General features: G+C 43.0%; 1 protein-coding gene and 1 pseudogene across 1 annotated transcript; both read left to right on the top strand.

Moving 5' to 3' along the window:
- The first annotated feature begins 579 nt into the window (after positions 1-579).
- LOC140699892 (probable methyltransferase TARBP1) lies at positions 580-19,923 on the top strand. Its single transcript, XM_072972388.1, has 8 exons — positions 580-1,513; positions 4,586-4,683; positions 6,108-6,177; positions 8,282-8,430; positions 9,428-9,480; positions 11,876-12,011; positions 14,263-14,352; positions 18,981-19,923. The coding sequence occupies exons 1-6, from the start codon at positions 580-582 to the stop codon at positions 11,913-11,915; spliced, it is 1,344 nt and encodes a 447-aa protein (XP_072828489.1). The 3' UTR covers positions 11,916-12,011; positions 14,263-14,352; positions 18,981-19,923.
- Positions 12,756-21,784, top strand: part of LOC102525510 (acylphosphatase-1 pseudogene) — a 30,033-nt pseudogene continuing 21,004 nt past the window's right edge.

The raw sequence follows: 21,784 nt of genomic DNA, 5'->3' as shown, positions 1-21,784 counted from the left end.
CACGTGGGAGCACAAGCATGTGTGAGAACACCTATGGCTAGAGTCACAGCTTGGACATCTGACTGCAAGCGCTGGCGTGGGCATCCTTTTTTCAGCCCAACCCCTAGCTCATAGCTGCAGTACTTCCCATGGCCTCTAAATCATTTTTGGTTTCGCTATTTATTTTTTAGGCAGATGTCGGGAACCCATTTCAGACCCACTGTGTCAGTCTCTGTGGGTGGTGCCAGCCTGCACCTTTGTCAAAATGAGCTTCGAGGTGATCCTAAGCACAACTTACATACCTCCCTTTGGCCCATCCTCACAGGCACGCCTGATTTAGTGTCTTCGAGCAGGCCAACCGCCAATTAGGAATCGATGGAGTTAGTGTAGATTGTATATTAATTTAACGAGAGCCTCCTTTCTTCTTAAAAACGTAAGGAGCGGATCAGACTCCAGGTAGCGCTTGGTGGAATCTGTCAAAAGCGCGCAGAGAGGACCAAGGCGGGAAGCCAAGCCCCCTACCTGCGGGCGCGCGCCCGGGCCAGCCGCGCACGCCCGCTCCTTCCTTTGGGCGCCCGGCCTCGGCGGCGCGCGGGGCAAATGGAGTGGGTGCTCGCGGATGCGCTGCTCGCGCAGAGCCGGGACCCCCGGGCCCTGCTTGGGGCGCTGTGCCGCGGGGAGGCGTCCGCGGAGCGCGTGGAGACGCTGCGCTTTCTTCTGCAGCGACTCGAGGACCAGGAGGCGAGCGGGGCCGGCGGCGCGGGCGCGCTCCCGGAGGCGGCGCGCGAGGTCGCGGCCGGGTACCTGGTGCCGCTGCTGCGGAGCCTGCGCGGGCGCCCCGCGGGCGGCGCGGACCCCGGCTCCCCGGCCCGCCAGCGCCAACGCCTGCTGAGGGCGGCGGGCGCGGCCCTGCGCTCGTGCGCCCGCCTCGCCGGGGGCCCGCAGCTGGCGGCCGCGCTGGCCGAGGAGGCGCTACGCGACTTAGTCGCCGTGGGGCCGGCGCCCGGCCTCGAGGGGGCCTCCGAGGCGGCCGTGGAGGTGCTGGCGGCCGTGGGGCCCTGCCTGCGGCCCCACGAGGACGCGGCGCTGCTGGAGCGGGTGGCGCAGGCCGCCCTCGGCCTGGCGCTGGGCGGGGACGAGGCGGGGCCGGCCGAGGACGCGGCGGCGCTGGTGGCCGGGCGGCTGCTGCCGGCCCTGGGCCAGTGCGGCGGGGCGGCGCTGCGGGCCGTGTGGGGCGGGCTGGTCGCGCCCGGGGCGCCCTCGGGGCCGGGTCGCGTCGGGCCGCAGCTGCTGGTGCTCAGCGCCCTGGCCGAGAAGCTGCTGCCCGAGCCCGGCGAGGTGCGCGCCCTAGCCGCGCGCGAGGCCGGCCCGGACGCGCGGCGCTGCTGGCGCTTCTGGAGGACCGTGCAGGCTGGGCTGGCCCAGGCCGAGGACGCCCTGACGCGCAAGCGGGCGCGCTACCTGCTGCAGCGCGCGGTGGAGGTGTCGGCGGAGCTGGGGGCGGAGTGCGCGTGCGCCCCCCAGGAAGGAACTGGTACTCGCCCCTTCCCCCCACCCCAAGGGCCCATCCCTGCCTGACTTTCTGGGAGGGAGTTCCTCTGCTGCCGACAGTCAGCTCCAGGGGTCATCTCCGCGATCCATACAGAATTTGGTTATTCTCATGGTTCCCAGAAAGCCCGAAAAACCTGGGGACCCTCATCTCAATGTTGTTCTTTGAAGTGATAACAAATCACTGCAATAGTCTGCATTTCCTCACCTTTCTGACCCACAGCAGTGAGATACTGCATCAGTGGGGTAATATAGGAAGGGGACTGAGCCCCTGCAGGATTTTACAGACAAAATTGTACCTATGTCGTGGGAGGTCCGTTCTAATGAAGGGCTAGAGCCCATCAGAGGGGTAGGAAAACTATTTGCAAGTACTGGTCGGTGAATTGACTCTTGAATGTTAGAATTTTGTCCTGGAAACCATCACACTCTTGAAATTTCTCTTGGTAGTTCTCTAAACAGGATTTGTTCAGCATATGGGCCTTAAGTCGACCTTTTGAGGGTATTTTTGCAATTCATTGAAAAGAATGAAGTTTTAATTTTTTCTAACATTTTAAGCCTGTGTAGGAATAAATTCCCACCGCTTTATTGCAGAACAAGAGCAGATGAAATAGCAAGGCCTTTCAGTTTGGTTTGTTCGTTGAAATATGTGAAAGTCATCTTAAGTTCATTTTGAGCTGTCAAAATCCAAAGTGGATTAAGTGTTTCAAAACTGCCTCAGTAGACACAAAATTTCTACTTTTTCACCTGTAGCTGCCTACTTACTTATACTGGTAAAGGATTTTTGCTTGGTTGAAATTGTGAGATTAGATTTTTATGTAAGTTGAAAACATGAGATAGTAATATTGTAATGGTCCGTAAGTTGGTGATCATCCAATAAGAGTTGTCACTGGAAACATTTTTAAAATCACCAAAGTTAAACATGCGTTTATTTTAAAGAGTCAATCCTTCTACAGATTTAAAGATAATGGTCTTTCCATGCTTGCCCCTCCCCCCTAGTTTCCTTCCTTTCAGAGAGATCAACCACTTTTACCTCTTTTAGCTGATTATTTTGGTATTTGCCCCTCTATCTTGAAATAATCTAGTTATATCATGAAATCCTTTGTCATACTTATCATTTTGGTTAAGTGTGGGTTCAACATTTACAAAATTATGACCATGAAAATACTGTTCACAGGTGATGTATGTAGTAAACTATGATGATTTTTTCCTTCCTGCAGGTTTTTCCTAGATTTGTGTCATTTTAAAATTTGTTTGGTTATCTCCATCCTTATCACTAATTCAGCCCCAAATTCTTAGTTGTCTAAATCTGCTGTACAAAGTCAGATCATCCGGCATTATAAGTTTTCCCAAAGTCTCTCCTAGTGTCCTCTTACAAGCTCAGCCTGGTGCACAGATGACATTCTTAGATCTGCCTTCACCATCATCCGGGGGATTCCCTTTACCTGAGTCCTGTGTTGGAGCTCTTGTTTCCTGGAGTTCATATCTTGTTTTTTGGTTTACTCATTTATTTTGTTGTACTTCATTTTCCATTAGTTTCCTAAGATAATTTTTTTCTGAGATAAAAAATTTTAAGACCTTGCATATCTGATAATTTTGTCAAAGGATCCTTAATTTCTGATGTTTTTATTTCTGCCCTTTCCATCTGACCCTTTTTTTTTTTATAGTTTTCATCTCCTGAAAGTCCCCATCTGTTCGTGCATGTTGTGTATCTTTTCTGCTAGATTCTTTAACGTACTAATAATCTTGATTATGTACAAGTTCTATACCTGGACCATCACTAAGCCTGGTATTGTTTTCTATTTTATCTCTTGGCATTAGGACCACTTGACCTTTGAAAACTTGTCAAAATTTTATTTTATTTCTTAACTGCTTTTTATTTTAGTGGCCATCGCTTCCTCTTCTGCTTGGCCAGAGGCAGAATAGTTTGTGTGTCCTGTCTATTCTTGGGAGGCGTCCTGCCCTTTGGAATTCACAACACCTGGTTGCACTGCAACCTCAGCTCTCTGACGGGCACCCCCAAAAGCTTAGGCTTCTGTAGATTATCCAGCCTTTTCTCTTCGTTGGTATGGCAGTCCTGTTCTCGTGTGGCTTTCTATGTCCCAAGTCGGGGCCAAGACCAAGCATGTCTAGAGCCTTTGTTTTGCTCTCACATTTGATCATTTGATCGAAGGTTTGATTGGGGTAGAGTTCTAGCTTGGAAAACATTTCTGTTCAAGATTTTAAAGGTGTTGATCTGTTGTCTTAGAAGCTAGAGCTTCAGATGTTACTGGGTAGAAGTCTGGAACCATCCTGAATCGTGTTTGTTTAGATGTGATGTTTTCTCAGTGGAGGCTGTGTCCCTGGGATTCCGCTGTTCCAGTTTAGGCATGGGCCTGTGTACATCCTTGTGCTGGGCACTTGGTGGACCTCTTTGATCTGGAAATCATGTCCTTTGGTTCTGGGAACTTTTCCCAAGTGACTTTGCTTTCCTTCCTCCCTGTTCACTTTCTGTCCTCTTTTTGGATATTGGACCGCCTGGACTGGTCTTCAAGGCATCTTTCCTCTCCGATTTTCTATGGTTTTGCCTTTTTGCTCCACTTCCTGGGTGATTGCCTCAACTTTATTTCCAGTCCTTTCTTTTGAGTTTCTTGTTTTTGCTATCAGTTTGTGTTCTCATGTGATCTTTTTCATTCTTGGATTCTCCTCTTTTTAATAGTGTCTTTTCTTATATCATAACTGCACTGTTTTCTCTTACCTCCCCTTAAAATATTCGTAAAAGTTTTTTTCTTGTTTAGGTTTTCTTTTTCCTGCATAGTTTTGTTTTTTCTGGATTTCCTTGTTTGTTTGTTTTAGTCTCAATCTTTGGAGGCTTCTCTGGATGTCTAGTGACCCTTAGATACCTGCTTGTATTTAAGAACATAGAACCAAAAGTCATGTTTAAAGCTCTCCATTGTTAGAGAATGCAGTATTTGGTAATAGTGGAGCAATTTTAAGAACTACTGTCATTTAGAAACTTAATGAAGTTTTCTACTTTAGGAACTAAATCTTGGAACTAATTTTCTTTTTTAAACCATATTAGGCCCAAGTCTGTTTTGGTGGTCTGAGAAGAAAAAAGATGAGCTTCTAAAGTTTTGGGAAAACTATATTTTAATTATGGAAACTCTTCAAGGAAATCAGGTAAGTGTTTTCCTATATTAACAGTCCTATGTAGATGCAGGTTTTTATTTTCTTTTCTTCAAACATTTTGTAAAATTAAAAAAGACAAAAAGACCAGCTTGGATATAGCATAATAGAATACAAGTGTACTTTGTTTCCTGGCGTAGATGCAATTTAAAATTGAATATAAGCTCAGGAAATTAAAGAATACTTTCAGTTGACTTAAATTACCATTCAGAGAATTTGGTGTATTCGATCTTCTCTGACATTTACTTCTTAAGTGTTTGTTAGTTTTTAGTTTCTTGATGTTATGAGTAATCAACAAAAGAAATACACACTTAGGAAAATATTACTTAAAGTCAAAGGTAAATTATTATTAAGTAATTATTAGTCCTTTGAGTTTGTTTTTGCTTTTCTTTTCTTTTTAGTTTTTTTGGTTTCTTTTTGTCTTTGCATATGTGGTCCTGAGAATGGAAAGTTGAAAAATCATTTTCAGTTGACTTCGAGTTCGTGTTTTTAGCATCATGGAATTTTTTAATTGAGAGGAATCTCTTAAGATTACCTAATGCAGTGCGGTGGTTCTCAAACTGTAACAGTCCTTAAAGTCTCCCAGGTGGCTTAAGTATAAATTGCTGGGTCTGGTACCCCAAGTTTCTGATTCAGTAGGTCTGGGACGGGACCTGAGAACTTGAATATTTTACATGTTCCCAGGGGAAGCCCTGGTGTAGGGGTTCCCAGTCTGTAAGCTGCAGGCCACTCTGGGGCCAGCCATCTGTGGAGTCGTTACCAGGTGTCAGTGCAAACGCACACTGAGCGCAGTGTGGCCTGAAATGAGGAATTACTCACATGTGCTAAATATATATGCAGATGCTTGGATGAGGAGTAGGGAAAGCATTTCTAAAGTCGTACGGAATTTTATGGTTTTCCTTAATCCGTAGATCTCTTAAGATCTCACTGTTCAGAAATTCCGATTTCCCTTTAGTTGGAAGGACGTATAAATTATCCTCTGGCATCTACAGCGCAGTCTAAGAGTAAGGAGCACTGAACTCTGACGGGCTCTGCTTCTAAATGTGTGACCCTGAATGACTTGAGTGACTAAATTGTTTCAGTATTTTTCCTCCTTGTGTAGTGGTATTATCAGCCCTGCCTGTTTCCTGGGACCATTGATGATTACACGATGTCCTTTATGCTCAGGCCCTAATTGTGACGTGACTGTAACTGTGTTCTGGGTTACATTTGTTAGCTTTGCCACGCTCCGTCTCACAGCCCTGAATTCATACAGTTGAAAAACTGGGCAATCAGGCACCTTCTGCGTATTTCTTATGCATACTGGGGAGGTGGGGGGCGGGGAACAGAAGAGCTACTGTTATATAAATAGATGAAAAATTCTTTTAAGTTTTTAAAGGTGAATTTTCATTTCATATGGCTTTTGCTTTTGTTTTAAGATACATGTTATAAAGCCAGTTTTACCAAAGCTAAACAATCTGTTTGAATATGCAGTGTCAGAGGAAAATGGTAATACTTCCATTTTGCTTTTTCTAGCATTTCCAGTTTTTCCCCTTGATTTTATAACAAACGCTGTTTATTGTGGAGGATGTTTATGAATAAATGAATTTGCCACCACCAAGAGCCAGCTGTTGACATTCCAGATACATACCTTGTGGGTTGATTGTAATATTTTTTTCTCACTCAGTGGTGTATCCAAATGCATTTACCTATATCCTTAAATAGTCCTTGAGAATTTAATATCAAGTGGCTGCAGAGTTTTCTATAATTTAGAGGTATGGTAATTTTATAAGCTTTTGATTATGAAAAATTTCAGACATTTATAGAAAATGAGTTGATATGATGAACCCTCATCACCCAGCTTCCACAGTGAGCGGCTTGTGGCCAGCCTCTGCCTTACACGTAACTTGCCTCGAATGATTCTGAGGCACATTCCTAGACAGCACATCATTTCATCTGAAATTATTTCAGTATATAGCCTTAAGGGATAAGGACTCTTTGGTAATGTTTTAATGATGGCATATTATGCATTTTTAATTTTATATTTTAACTGCTTTCCATTCTTATTCTCCATATCTCTGTTTCATTGTTCGAGTTGCTTTCTTGGGGTTTCAGTTATTGTTCTATAGGTTGGACTTCTTAGGAAGAGAACATTCCAAGGTATTGTTTTAAATTTGGTTTTAGGTCCTTAACCAGTACGGTATTATGTGAGCATTTTAGGAGAAATAAAATGAAGCCCGGAGAGCTTCCTAAAATTATTTTATGAAATTAGGTTTAGATCAGTGGAAAAGCTAAATGCAGGCTGACGGTGTCTTGTATTTACATGAATGATAAAGTGCTTCATGATCGTGTTTACACATGAGATTAACCTAGGTAAGTGGGTTGTAGGGCCTGCTTTAGGTAATTACAGCTGTAACGGTTTGAGCCCTTAGGGACTGAGCTCTACTAGCTGATTGCTGTACTTGTTTTCTGATACACTGGGGTTTTTCTCAGACCGTAAGAATCTACAGTCCCACCTGGGGCTAGAATTTAATTCAATCCTGTTGTGACTTCACTTACGCATGTACTATTAAAACGATTCTCTTATTACCATGTTTTGCCCTCAACTCTTGGCAAACCAACTCAAATAGCAGTGACAGATTTTGAAAAATTAACCATTGCCGAAGAACTGAACAGGCATCTTGCTGTAAGTTACACACACACAAATGGATTGATTTATTCATAGAATGCGAGAGCTGAAAAAAATGCTGTATTTTCAAAAATAGAACTAGATATTTCAAAAGAGTTAAAGTATCTCTAAAGTGCATATAGATTTCATGTTTTGTTCCTCACTCATTTATGTATTTGTTTAATAGATGTTCACTTTAGTGTCCAGAGCATCCTAAGCACTGGGCTAAAGTGGTGAGACAGACGTACTGTTCTGCACTGGATTTTTGTCTGTTTTCCATGAACCAATAGTTTTGATCATAAGTCCCATACAAGAGGCTGAAATGAACTCTCCAGGGAGCGAGGCCACGCCCTGGAGAGGGCAGGCAGGAAGGGCCTGCCTGAGGAATGACGTGGAAATTGAGGAGAGGGATCTGGGTGCAGGAGCCCTGAGACCGGACCAGAGGAGCAGACCAGGGAGGCACAGGATAGTGGTGTGGGGTGGGGAGTGTAAGGCTGGGACAATTGTCAGGGTCAGTTCCTGCCTTGTTCTGATTCTGTTACGAGGTTTGAGAAGCCACTCAGGGGTGTTCAGCAGAGGGGAGAGAGTTTCAGGTTTCCATATGAGAAACAAATAGGAAGTAAGGTGAGAGAAAAGTGGACTGAAACCACCCCAGATCTAAGGTTCCAACCTGCGTACGTAGGGTAAATTTAACTTTTGTACCCTGTAGCTACCATAGCATTTGCTTGCAATCTTTCTAAATAAAACTATCTGAAAATGGAATACTGAAGTTATTTTGGCCCCTTAGTAATTAGATACTCTTGGATGTGATTAAAAAGAAACTCAAGTTCGTAGCGGTGTGGGGAAATTAATGTTTGTGTGTTTGATTGTTTATGAATATATCATCCACTGTGAAGGGACACTGTGTGAGAATCAAATGTCAGTGCTGTGTGTTTATTTCCGCAGGTTGCTGGCTCTTCCACCCATCCTGGCACCTGTGTATTTATAAAAGAATGTTTGAAAGTGAAAACAAAATCCTGACCAAAGAAGGCATTACCCATTTTTTGGAGCTGTATGAAACAAGGGTTCTCCCATTTTCACCAGATATTTCTGAGGTAATGACAGCGATGCCTTCCACGCGTTGCCTCTGTCAAAGGATGAAAAGCAAAGGCATCCATTGTAGCAGATGAGATCTTCAGAATAAATACTAGGGCTCTAACATTATGAGTAACATTTTACAGATTTGCGTACATCAAATCCTATTTCTCTAAACTCAGCTATCATACTTGGAAAGACTTCCTGTAACGTAGTTTGTCGACAGGCTGCTGGCCTCATGACCAGTGTGAAAAAGCAGCTCTTTGGTGTCAGTGTTCTGAGCAGAAGTCAACAGCATGAAAACTGGGCCAGAAGCTTGTCGGTGGTCCTGTTCCACGGTCCTGAGTCTCTGAAGTCTTGCTGCCTGTCAAGTGATGCCGCTCCCCCAGTTCTGAGTCAGTGAATTGTTATCCACTGTATTGAGCATACGTGGCCTTTTGAGCTGTGTTATTAGCGTCTACACTTCCATTTGTCAGACAGCACCCAAAGCAAAGAGATTGTGACGATCACAGCTGTGCTTTCACGTTTTATATTATGGTGCCTGTGAGTCATACGATCACTGACTTGGGGATGGTAATTGAGCCCCCCTTTAGAGGGAGCCTCAGTAAACGTCCCTCATCGTCCCACTGCATGGACAGTGCTGGACTAGGCATCGTTCCCTCCGTTCCCCACCTCTTGCTCTCCTGTGAGCTTGCTTTTGTCTAGTGATAGTTTTGAGGATAGACTTCCACATTTTCCACCATGTGTTCCTCCTTTGGATTCCCTCCTTCCTTCTTAACATGTGTATTCTCTTCTCAGTCTTCCGTAGGTTTTTATCAGGTGGGGAAATTAGGTATTTTGTCATTCTGGTGGAATTAAGGCTGTCGCAAGCTAACCTCCAGCAGAAGAGATGAGCTTTGCTTATAACGGCTCTTCTGTAGCCTGTGTAGGATGTGTGGGTGGGGCAGGCTGACTTTGCAAAATTACAGTTACAACTTAACACCAAATACTGTTTTCCCTTTTTTTTTCTTTTTTTAGTTTATTGTTGGACCATTGATGGACGCACTTTCAGAGAGCTCTCTGTATAGCAGGTAAACACGCATAGTTTTCAAGCAGCCGTGCAGTGATATGTGTTTCATAGACAAAGGTAACTTGAGTGTGACAGTGACAAGGCTGTTTAATGCATTTGGTGCATAAGTACACGTTGCCTCACAGACGTCCAGCTCTTCCCTGTCATGTCATCCCTTCTGTGTTTGTTACTCCTTTTGCCTTTTACTTATATCAGGTGTTCCTCTTTTCTTTTCATTCCTACTTGGAACCCTTCTGTTCCTGGGCTTCCAGAATGAGTATCTCACAGAGCTTCCTTTCTTTCCCTCACTCCTGCCTGGTTTCCTCCCTCTTGGAAATTGTAGTGGTTTGGGCTAACCAACGCTTAACCCCGTTTTCTCTCGATTTTGATTCATAGAAAAGTTGTGAGGATAATATAAAGATGCTCATTTGCCTTTTACCCACTTCCCTACATGATAATGTTTTATCACATTTGTTTAATCGTCACCTCTCTCCCTGTGTGTGTGTGTGTCTGTACATGTACATCTGTTTCTTAGTTCTGTCCCCAAGCAGATATACTCATCTGTATCTCAGTGTCTGTCCATTATTCATCCATCCATATTAAAAACCATCCATTAATGCACCCACTTCCAGAGCAGCACCAATGGCCCATTCTAACTTGCACATTTCCATATCTGATGGGGCGGCCATTCTACAGAACACAGCATTTATTTCCCACCTTTACCCTTTGTCAAAGTTGATAATGAGAAGAGCTGTTCTGTGGCTTGCTAGAGTTTGGAAGTTTACAGTCTGGGGATGAGTTTGCTGATCCCGTTGCCCGTAGCACAGTGAGTGAGAGGATAGTGGTCAGCGCCCCTTAGAGGCTGGGGGCCTGGTGTCTGTGGCAGTGCTGGGCACCTGGTAGACCCTGGTCCACATGAACAGTGAAATGGAAGCTTGGCTGTTACCATGTTGCTCGTGTCATGAGTGAGGTGTTAGGCCACCAGAAGGGAGGGCAAGTGGGATGTCTACTTACACTTTTTACTTTGTAGTTTTTTCGGTCAACAATTCCCAGTGACTATCTTAATCATATGCAGTTCTGTGCTAGTCACTTTGGGAGATATAAAATACGGGTAATACCCTTCCAGGAGCTCCCAAGGATTCCCTAAAATCATCCTACAGTGATGATCTGAGGAAGCAGTCAGATGTTCATTAACTACATGGCATGAAGGTCCTTAAGGTACCACACATCAGCAGAGAATGCACAATAAAGCACCACCCCTTTGTTATCTCAAAATGGTTTAATTATGTTGATTAAATCCAGGGTAGGGAAGAAATAGTCTATGAGAAAGATCTAAGATTATTGTTTGCAGATACCAGAGGCCAGTTACCCTTGGTATTTATCCTGTTTTTGTTTTTTTTTAAATCTGCAACAAAAGAATGGCTTCCAACAGTAAAAAGTATATCTTTTACCTTAACTTTAAAAAAATATATATAGCTGCATGGTTATCAGAATCTCTACAATATAGTAGAATACTTATCTTACTAAAAGGAATGAAATTGAAATAATGTGGATCTTTTTTCCAACAGCCTTTTTAAGATACAATTCACATACCACGAAATTTATTCTTTTAAATGGTTCAATTCAATGGTTTTTCATATAATTACAAAGTTGTATACCCATCACCACTAATTCCATAGTATTGTCATCGTCTCAAGAAGGAAACTTTGTGCCCATAAACAGTCACATCACATTCTCCGTTTCCCCAGCTTCTGTCAGCTAATTTACTTTGTCTGTATTCTAAATTTTTCATATAAAAAGATTTGTGTATTTGCATAATCCAAACATTTCATATAAGGGAAATTATATAATGTGGCCCTTTGTTTTATGTTTGGCTTCTTTCATGTAGTATAATGTGTTTAAGATTCATCTGTTTTGTAACATGTGCCCATATTTCATTCCTTTTTGTGGCTGAATAATATTCCACTGCAGAGATACTTCACATTCTCTTTATCCACTCATCGGTTGGTAGATGTTTGGATTATTTCCGCTTTTAACTGGTATGAACAACTCCTTTGAATATTCACAGAACAAGTTTTTGTATGGACATAATCTTTCACTTCTCTTGGTTATATACCTGGAAGTGGAATTACTGGGTCGTATGGTAACTCTGTGTTTAGCTTTTAGAGGAGCTGCCTAACTGTTTTCCACACTAGCTGCCCCGTTTTACATTCCCACCGGCAGTGGATGTGTTTAGTTTCTCCATGTCCTTGAGGACAGTGATTACTGTCTGTCCTTTGGATTAGCGCCGCCCTAGTGGCTGTGCAGTTACATCCTTATGGGTTTGATTTGCATTTCCCCACATGATGTCTGATGGTGTTGAGCATCTTTTCATGTGCTTATTGGCAACAGTGTTTCCTTAAAACTTTTTATTTCAGGTGGTTTCCTGTTAAAGTTTATTCAGAGGACAACAAGTAGACATTGGTGTGCTGTCCCCATTCTGCTTCTGTCTAAGGCTTTGGCAAACATCCCAAGATGTAAAACTCTGGGTATAGAAGGCCTTCTTTCCTTCAGGTAATTTACTCTGAGTGTGTTCACATATGCTTATTTGTCAAAACTTTTTATTAGTAAATTTTGTTTTCTCTTCTGCTTTATTAACCCATAGTGAGTGGTTTTAGTTAAGACTGGCATTGGCATTTTTTTAGCTCTTAATTTTATATAAAAAAAAAGTAAATAAAAAAACTATTACTTGTATAATTGAACTTGTTTTGTTTTACGAATTACTAATTTAAATATGTGCCTAATTTATACATATATACTAATATATGTACTAATATATAATATATGAAGCTGTAAGGAAAATATATAAACTAATGTAGAATAATGTATATTAATGCATACTAATTTAAACATACCAACTTAAATATATTTATATAAATTAAAGCAGTAATTTAAATTATTAAAGACTAATTTAAATATATTAAATTTATATAAATATATACTGTTGGATTTTGACCACTTTAAAATAGTAAGTTGTTTTTATTATAATATGTAGGAAACTAGAGATAAAATATCCAATGGCAATATTAATTACAAAGTATTTGAAAAAATGTAAAATTCTTACTTTGAAAATATCTTCATTTATATTCTTACTTTTAAAAGAGATTTGTTTCCTATTAAAATTGAGCTCTGTTCGAGGCCTTAGTGGAGAATAAGAGCTTTGAGACACTCCTGGCGGTGACCTTCTGCATTAGAAAGTGTAGACGTTACCAGCCCAGGTGTCAGTGCTCACAAGTGCTCAGAGTGGTCTTTGGGGCCATGACGTGCCTGTGTTTTCCCGGTGTCAGGGACGCCCTCCAGGGCACCACGGTCACACGTCAGATTCTGCTGATAGGGGCGGCCCAGCGCCATCTCCTTCAGACGGCCGTGGGTCTGGTGGATGTGGTGAGTTTGTCTTTTCGCTCGTCTTAGCTTCAGTTTACAAGTCTTTCTCAGTGGGTGGGTGTTCATGAAGGAGTTAGCTCGACAGGGCTGTGCTGCTGTCGTTAGAAAGCCCGGGGCGTCGGGCTGGCCCTGGGCGGCATCCGGGACCTGGGCCTCCGGGGGGGGGGCTCCCGCTGCCCAGCCCACGGCAGAGCGGGCTCTGCGCCCCAAGTGCTCGTGCGATCGGTGCGGCTTGTGCTCAGCAGCCGTGTCCCTCCCGGCCGCCTGGGACCCTGGCACGTGCTATGTAGAGGGCGTCTGCCCCCAAAACCCCTGGGCGCCGGGTCTCTGAGCTCCCCTGGTGGACACTGTGCGAGCTGGTGGGGTAACTAGGGAACGTGCTGGGGGAGGGCTGTGGGTGGCTTTCATCTCGTTTCCTCAGTGTTTTTCTCCACATCTTCCAGTAAACTGACATTCAAGGAATGCGTACTATAGTCTGCAATTTTTACAGAGCCCATTATTGCTGAGAACAGCGCTCAGCAAACTTTCTTTTGTGAAGAGCTGGACTGGCATTCATTTGAGCACTTTCAGTCATACTGTCCCTGTCACAACGACTCAGAAGCAGCCGCAGACCATTTATAGATAAATGGGCATAGCTTTGTCCCAGTAAAACTTTGGACATGACGGGCTGTGAGTGGCTTTGCCAACCACAGCCCCTGGCTTACAGCCAGGTATCTTAACTGTGGATGTGCAATCTTAGGTGAATGAAAAGGTGTAGGTGGGTTTCTTAAGGCAGGGGTCATTTTTGTGGCTTTGAAAAGTAGGATTTACTTTTTAAAATTTATTTTTATTGAAGTACAGTCAGTTACAATGTGTCAATTTCTGGTGTACAGCACAGTGTCCCAGTCATGCATATACAGACATACATTCATTTTCATACTCTTTTCTATAAAGGTTAATTACAGGATATTGAATATAGTTCCTTCTGCTATACAGAAAAATTTTTTTAATTATTTTTGCATATAGTGGCTAATACCTGCAAATCTTAAAACTCCCAAATTTATCCCTTCCCACAAATTCACTTTTAATTTAAGGAATAAGTAATTTCTTACAGGATGTTTTCGTTTTTGCCTTTAGATTGTGACCATCTTGTCTCTAAGATGGTAACCTTGATTTTAAGGGAAGCAGATTGACAAAGTCATTCATCTTTCATTTTCAATAATGGTTGGTCATTTGTTATCAGTATCTTCACCTTAAAAGTTGGATAACATTTTCTTTTTAAAAAATAGCTTTTCAATTAACTAATAGTGTTCTACTTTAAATAGTATGCTAGATTACTTTTACACTGATTTCTTATACAGTTAAGAATTTTAAATGATTAATTTTTTCAAACTGTCCCCAGGAGAGAGTGTCACTGTCAGACATCTCAACTTTTCTCATGTCTGTGAGGCAAGAGGACCCCTTAGGACGATGGACTTCACTGTGGACAGAGGTAAGATTGCAAATAATTTAATGATAGGGTCTTTGAAAACTTTGTGAAAAAACTCTTTCTAGTAGAATTCATTTCACATAAAATATAGTGATTGCTTTGTTATCTATCAACAGAGATTTTAAAAAATTGTTTACTTTCATTGAGTGGACTTAATTAATAATGCTGCTAAGAGTCTGGCAGACAATGGGAGACAGGAACTGTCTGGGACAGAGAGAGCCCTGTTTAGAGGAGAAGGTGGTGTCAGTGCTCAGATCTCGCTTCTGAGTGAGGTCTGCGTTAGGAATGGTGATGGTATTAGACTCAGAAACAGTGAGTAGTGCAGACTCGTCTTTCTTTGTTTCCGTTCGTTCACTGCACTTTGATCTGCTCAAGGTCCCAAGCCTGATGCTTGACAAATTCGCAGTTCTTCCTGACTTTTTGCATTGAATTCACCAAGAAACCGTCAGTCTCTTTCCCCTTTTCCAGCCGTTGCTCTAGTGGAGCCCCTCCCCTGGTGCCGCCTCAGCTCTGGGGGCTTCTTCCTCCCCAAGAGCCTCCTCTGCTCCCCGCATGAGGCAGGGCCTCAAGTCCCCCTCCTCCTCCTCTGCTTGGTTTTGAACAGGGGGTGGGGGACTCAATTCATGCTACTGAGGTTGGCACTTCTCTGTTACAGACTCGGCTGAATTCTAATGTGTCCTCTATAGGTTATATACTTCTTGAAGACAGGAACCCTTTTTTTCTCTTTAATTTTGTATTTCTCCAGTGCCTAAGAGACCACTGTGACTTGGGATGTGATTATTTCCTATAGAAAGCATCTCCGGCTTCTGGGGCACAGAGAGAAATGAGAAATCAGGTTGAACTCTGTTAACACAATGCAGGCACAAAATAATGAGAGTGTAGAGTTAGCGGAATGGCAGAGGGGGTGAGGAAGGGGCTACCTGGGGCCTTTAGAAATTTGAATATCACTTTATTTTCTTGATCATAGTACATCTAATTAGATGGAATCTGAAAAATTTGAAACCGTGGAAAGCAAATAAAAATCACCTGTAATGCCAACCGTCAAATCCATATTTTTTTAATTCTTAATTTTTTGAATGTGTATATTCTCACTCTTGTTTTCTCACTATATACATTTATTTTAAATATTTTAATACATATTGTATTTCTAAGCAAATTAAGATTATACTGTTTTGAATTTTATTTTTCATCTTCACATACATTTGAGTATTTTACAGCATGTTGCTAAAGAATTTTCCAGTATGTGATATTTAAAAATTCAGTTGGGGGGAGTAATAGCTGAGTGGTACAGCACATGCTTAGCATGCACAAGGTCCTGGGTTCAAGCCTCAGTACCTCCATTAAAAAAATAAAAAAAATAAAAACTCAGTTGATTAACTATTTTAGAGTTTATTTAATCAGTTCCATTTGTTGGACTTTTGCTTCAAACCTTATTTCATCTAGAAATGTGTACAGCTAAAAGATAAGGATTTTAATGGGTCTAAGAAACAGACCCTTCTCACACCTAAAAATGTTAATTCATTTCTTGGTGTCAAATATTCAGTGTTTAAATTTCTCCAGATGTTCAATTAATTTTTTTTCTGTTTGTTTTTTGCATTTTGTGTGTTAAGGTATTCAGTTTTGTTAAAGTACCTAAACAGGGTCTGTTCATTGCAGTGATACATAAAGTTTGCACATTGTGGTTAATCCATCCAAAGCTTATCTTGGTATCTTGTGTGAGCCGTGAGGTGTAAATGAAGAACAATGTGTGTAAATGTTTCAGACTGTGCTTAGCATGTGTTCAGTATCCACTAAGACTCTTGTCTTTTCCCCTTGGTTTCATCAGGCAGCTGCTTGTTTTGTTTGTTTTTAAGGAACCAGCCCTTAGATTTCTTTCTTTCTTAATTTCTCAGTTCTCTCATTCATTCATATCTGTTTTCATTTTCCCTACTTTTACCTTCTTTTAGTATTTCTTGCTGATATCATACTGTCATCATTTATTGAAAATTCAATTGCACACCTTCCGCACACCAGGCTTTGTGCCAGGTGTTGGGAATGCAGTGGTCAGCAGATAAAGATGCCCTGTCCCCAGGAAGCTTATAGTTGAACCCAGACTTTAATTCTCTTTGTTTAATAATACAAGCATATCTATATACAGATAGATAGACAGGTGTGTGACTGTAGATATGGCTGTTTTTTGTAAATTTTGCTATAGAGTCATATTCCCATTATTGTGTAAATCTCTACTGTATAATGTTGAATCATGGAGAATTGCTGATATTCAGGATCAACACAGGATCAACCCAAAGAGGAACACACCAAGGCACATGGTCATCAAATTGACCAAAATAAACAATAAGGAGAAAATATTAAAATCAGCAGTAGAAAAGCGACAAAAGACATACAAGGGAACTCCCATAAGGCTATCAGATGATTTTTCAGCAGAAACTCCACAGGCCAGAAGGGAGTCGCACGATATATTTAAAGTGATGAAAGGGGGAAACTTACAATCAAGAATACTCTTTCCATCAAAAACTTCACAGATAAACAAAAGCTAAAAGATTTCAGCACCACCAAACCAGCTTTACAACAAATGTTAATGGACCTTCTCTAGTCATCAAACCATGAGAATAGAGAACAAAAAGAACAACAAAAAGACCTACAACAGATTGCTTTGGCTGTTCAGGATCTTTTGTGGTTCCTTGTAAATTTCATAGTTGTTTGTTCTAATTCTGGGAGGAGTGTTGGGAGTATTTTGATGGGATTGCACTGGATCTGTGGGTTGCTTTGGGGAGTGTGGCCATATTGATAGTGTTGATTCTTCCAATCCAAGAGCACAAGAGATCTTTCCCTTTCTTTGTGTCATTTTGGTTTTCAGAGTATGATAACCTCCTTGGTTAAGTTTGTTTCTAGTTTATTTCTAGTATTTTGTTGTCTTTGATGTAGTAGAAATGTCTCAGCGAGTTATAAATGTCTGGTTTTTGAACTGAAAAAAAAAGTGAATGAAGGGCTGCAGGTGGCAACATATCTTTTTTATGGATGAATTGTATTCCATAGTGTGTGTGTGTGTGTGTGTGTGTGTGTGTGTGTGTGTATACTGCATCTTCATTATCTAGTCAACTATTGATGTGCACTTAGGATGCTTCCATTTCTTGGCAATTATAAATAATGTTGCTGCTAATAGCAGGGTGTATATATCTTTTTGAATTAATTTTTATTTTGTGGTTGGCTTTATTCTTTTGATAACTATGTAAGTTTAAAAAGCTAAAGCTCTAGGCATTCTCAGAAACAATGAACAGTACATATAGGTAAGCTTTCAAAATATATCTGCAGTAAAAAAAAAAAAAAAGGGGTCTATCAAGCCATGAGAGACATGGAAGAAACTTAAAAGACATAATACTCAATGGAAAAAGCCAGTCTGAGAAGGCTACAAACTGTATGATTCCAACCAAATGACATTCGGGAAAAGGCAGCTACAGAAACAATAAAAAGATCATGGAGAGAGGGATAGAGGGAGGGAGGGATGAATAGATGGAGCACAAGGGATTTTTAGGGCAATGAAATTATTCTGTGTGATACTATAGTGGCTACATGTCATATGCATTTGTCAAAGCCCACAGAACATAGAATATAAACAGTGAGCCCTACTGTAAACTATGAACTTTGGTTCATAATACTGTGCCCATGCTGGTTCATCGATACTACCAAACATGCCACACTGATGAGGGATGTTGAGGCTAGGGGAGTATGTATGTTTGGATGCAGTGGACTGTGTGTGAACACGCTGTATTGTCTGCTCAATTCTGCTGTGAACCTGAAACTGCTCTAAAATAATAAAGTCTTTTTTAAAAAAAGAGAATGGATTAATTTGTGATATAATCTTAAAGGACAAATTATTCAGGCCTATAAACAGATTGAATAGCATATTCAGTTAAAAACATGTGTCTTTAAAAACATTACTTAGAGCAAAGGAGACAGACATCAAAGTGCACAGTCTGATTTATTTCATTTTTATCAAGTTCAGCCACCATCCAATTGATGGATACATGTCGTCAGAGTTTTATGTTTCCGATGAAATGTGACAGAGATGTATATTCTGTGTTCATGGATGTCATTCAAACATATGGTTCATACATTGACTTTTGGATACTGTTGAGGGTTAGGAATTTGAAAACTGTGAAATCATAAACTTAACATTGATACATTTCACTATATATTTATTCTATATAGAGATAAACACAAAAAGAAAGAGGTACGAAAAATCACCATTGGACAGTAAGGGAGAGAATGACACTTTGGTTACAACCCCTCCCCCGACGCAGCCCCTCCCCCCCACACTGGTAACTGACCCATCCGGGATGTCAGTTGCTGGCTGGGTTCCGGGTGGAATGTTGGGGTGCCCCCCCTGGGGCTTGTTGTGGCTGGGGCTCCATGGTAACCAGGCAGAGCCCTGGGAGGGTCCGTGCCATGGAGGGGCTGCTGTCCTCCATGGAGCTTGGCTTTGGGCTGATCCTGAGGGAGCTGAGCGCGGGTCTGGTGTGGCTGCTCCCCGATGGCCTGTCTGCTCAGCTCATGCTCCAGAGCCTCCAGTGGGAGACACTGTTGAGTCTCCCTGTCCTCACCTCCTTCCTGGCTGTCTTATTTGGCTGCAGGCTCACTCACTCTGTTAGAAGTCGCCTGTATCACAGACACGAAAAGCAGCTGGCAGAAAGACTGGCTGCCCAGGTCGAAATGAAGTGCCAGCTCATTGACCGGCTTTACGCGGGTAGACAGGAGTTTGCCAGGGTGGAGACAGCTTTGAAGGACGCCGGGCGAGAGAAGCAGCCAGCAAACATACCCGGCCTCACTGCCGCTTACAGACGCATGGTGTCCATCAACCTGAGTTCCAGGAAGGAAGTCGTTGTGTCATCGAAGAACTGAGGAAGGAGATCCCTGCAGTCGATTCAAGGGGAGATGGCGGAGGTGCGGAGAATGCTCGCGTTCCTGGAGGAGGTCACCACAGGCAGCACATCGCGAGGGGCTGTTCCCACCGAGCCGGGAGATCCGGCGCCAAGCCCTGCTGGGCCTTCTCCCAGGAGTGGGCCCTCATGCCAAAGCCACGCTGCGCCCTCCCCTCCACCCAGGCCTCCCTGGCTGCCGGGCTGCGTGCGCTCACCCGGTCAGGTCTCCTCCTGCGCTGCCCTGAGGCCAGTGGATGGAGGGCAGTCCCCTCCTTTGGACCAGAGTCCCTCCAGCTGTACCCGTGAGCACAGCCGTGAACACCTGCATGGTCACCTTCTCCATCTCCAATGTATCCGAATTCCCAGAACACACCAAGGAACGTGGGACTTTCTCGGTATTCACAGACTGCTTGGATTGTCTCTAATTGGCAGTGAAAGAAATGTGATTAAGAGACTGATCTTTAACTCAGTTTGAACCTTCCTTGCACCCCATTTCTCAAGGCAGGTTTAGTAACTGTTATACATCAGCTGTATAAGAGAAATGTATATACAGGTTTCTGTACACAAATATTGCAGTGTAATTTGATAATATGTGTAGTTTCTCAGTATTTGCTTTTAGTTGGCCATGGTATTTTTTCTAGAGTTAAAATCTTAAAAGTCATCAGTTTAAGCTAAAGAAATGTTTATTCCTGAGATCTGTATTTAAAAAAAAAAAAGACAGTGTCTTTGAGATGATAATAGAGTATGCTTGTAAGAGTTTTATTGAATAGTTATATTCTGTTGTAACGACAGATATACTTAAAAATAAATTTGTTAAATTGCATGGAGATTGTTTCTTTTTCCTGCAGTAATGCTGCAGTATAAGTTTTCTGACCAGGAAGTAATCCACCTGGACAACTTGCGGGAACCTCCACACCCCTGCCCCTCCTGTCTCACTTGCCATCGTGCACTCATACCTCAATGGAAAGCCAGGGCAGGGTTGGGGTTTTCTTTTCACGCATAACTAAGTTTTAGGCCCGCATTTAGTACCTTATTCACAGGCGATGTGCTCTCCCTGTGGAGTGGGCGCAGAGTGGTTTTGATCATGACAGAAGGGACGGAGCTCATAACACTTTTTTAATGGAGGGAATCACGTGAATAAACGACAGAGGGAGCACCGTGATGAGGTGTATGACATTTCCTTGAATTGATTAAAAAAATTCTGCTTGGGTTGGAGAAGATAAATTAAAACTAAAACGTAGTCCTGTCTTCCTGTTGGGGAGGACAGGGTGATCCAAACACATTCCAGGTGAAACAGAAGCGATGGTGTTTCAGAGGTGACACATATAAGTACAAAGAGGAGAAGCAGAAGCAGGGGAATGTGGACTGGTCTTGGCAGAAGTGGTCCTGAAGCCCTCTTCCAGGAAGGGATACCTGAGCATGAGGGACACCTGGAGAGAAGCTCTGTGGGTTGAGGGGACAGTACAGGTGATAGCTCTGAAGGCATTGTCATGGTCACACTGTGTGTGAGGACCAGTCAAACTCCGTGTCTCTGGGATGCAGTGACAGATGGGAGGCCATGGCTGTACCTCAATGACCTGCCCTTGGAGGTGCTGTCTCGGGAAGGAGGAGCCCCAGCTTGGAGGGGGAGGGAGCAGGAGCGACTCAGCCTGAAGCCTCCGCTGCCTGGAAGCAGGGCCTGGTGTCCTTTCTCAGAGCTGACATGTGGAGCTGGAGGGGCCGGTGGGTGAGGCCAGGGGCAGGGCCTGGGTGTGTCACATAAAGAGGCCTGGGTGACATGTGCTCCGGGGAATGGAGCAGGGGATGCTGTGGCAGGAAACCTGGGGGACAGGGACTCGAGTGGCCCTTCCCGGCCCCATGGGTCACTCTTAGATGCCCTGAAGGCCTCCACTCCTGACCTGGCCTCCTCCCTGCCTGAGGTGTCAGCTCCAGTCTCTCTGGAGGCCCTGCTTCCCAAACAAAGCTCACACTTGATAAAGAGAGCACAGAATCTAGAAACTGCAGCCAATGCTTTAAAATATGCTTAACTTGTGTTCCAGAACTTCCACTTATAGGGACCAGTCCTAAAAACTAGAGAGATGTATGGATGCAGATGAACCCTTCAGTATAATTATGAGAGTAAACAAGTGGAAATGGCTCAGCTGTGCACAGCTGGGGCTGCAGAGTGGACTGTGGTGTGCGGCCACTGATAAAGCCTAAGGGAGAAGGGACGACTGCATGTCCACCTGTGGGGACATCAGGTTACCGAGGAGCACAGCCCAGAAGCCTCCTCACCCATCCCCTCTTGGGCACACACATGTACACACACACACACACACACACACACACATGCATGCACATACGCACACCACTGTACTTTCCAAGGGAAAAGACTGGAGAAATGGAAACTGCTTGTTAAGGACAATTCTTTTGTTTCAGGATTTTATTTGATTTTATCTTATTCTAGTTTTAGTGATATAGACAGACAGGGTTGCATAAATATAAGGCCTACATCATTGTTACATGACTTGTATACA

The sequence above is a fragment of the Vicugna pacos genome, chromosome 11 (assembly GCF_048564905.1).
Source record: "Vicugna pacos chromosome 11, VicPac4, whole genome shotgun sequence".
Lineage (NCBI taxonomy): Eukaryota > Metazoa > Chordata > Mammalia > Artiodactyla > Camelidae > Vicugna > Vicugna pacos.
The sequence above is the reverse complement of the archived record's forward strand: the minus strand, read 5'-3'. Positions and strand labels throughout refer to the sequence as shown.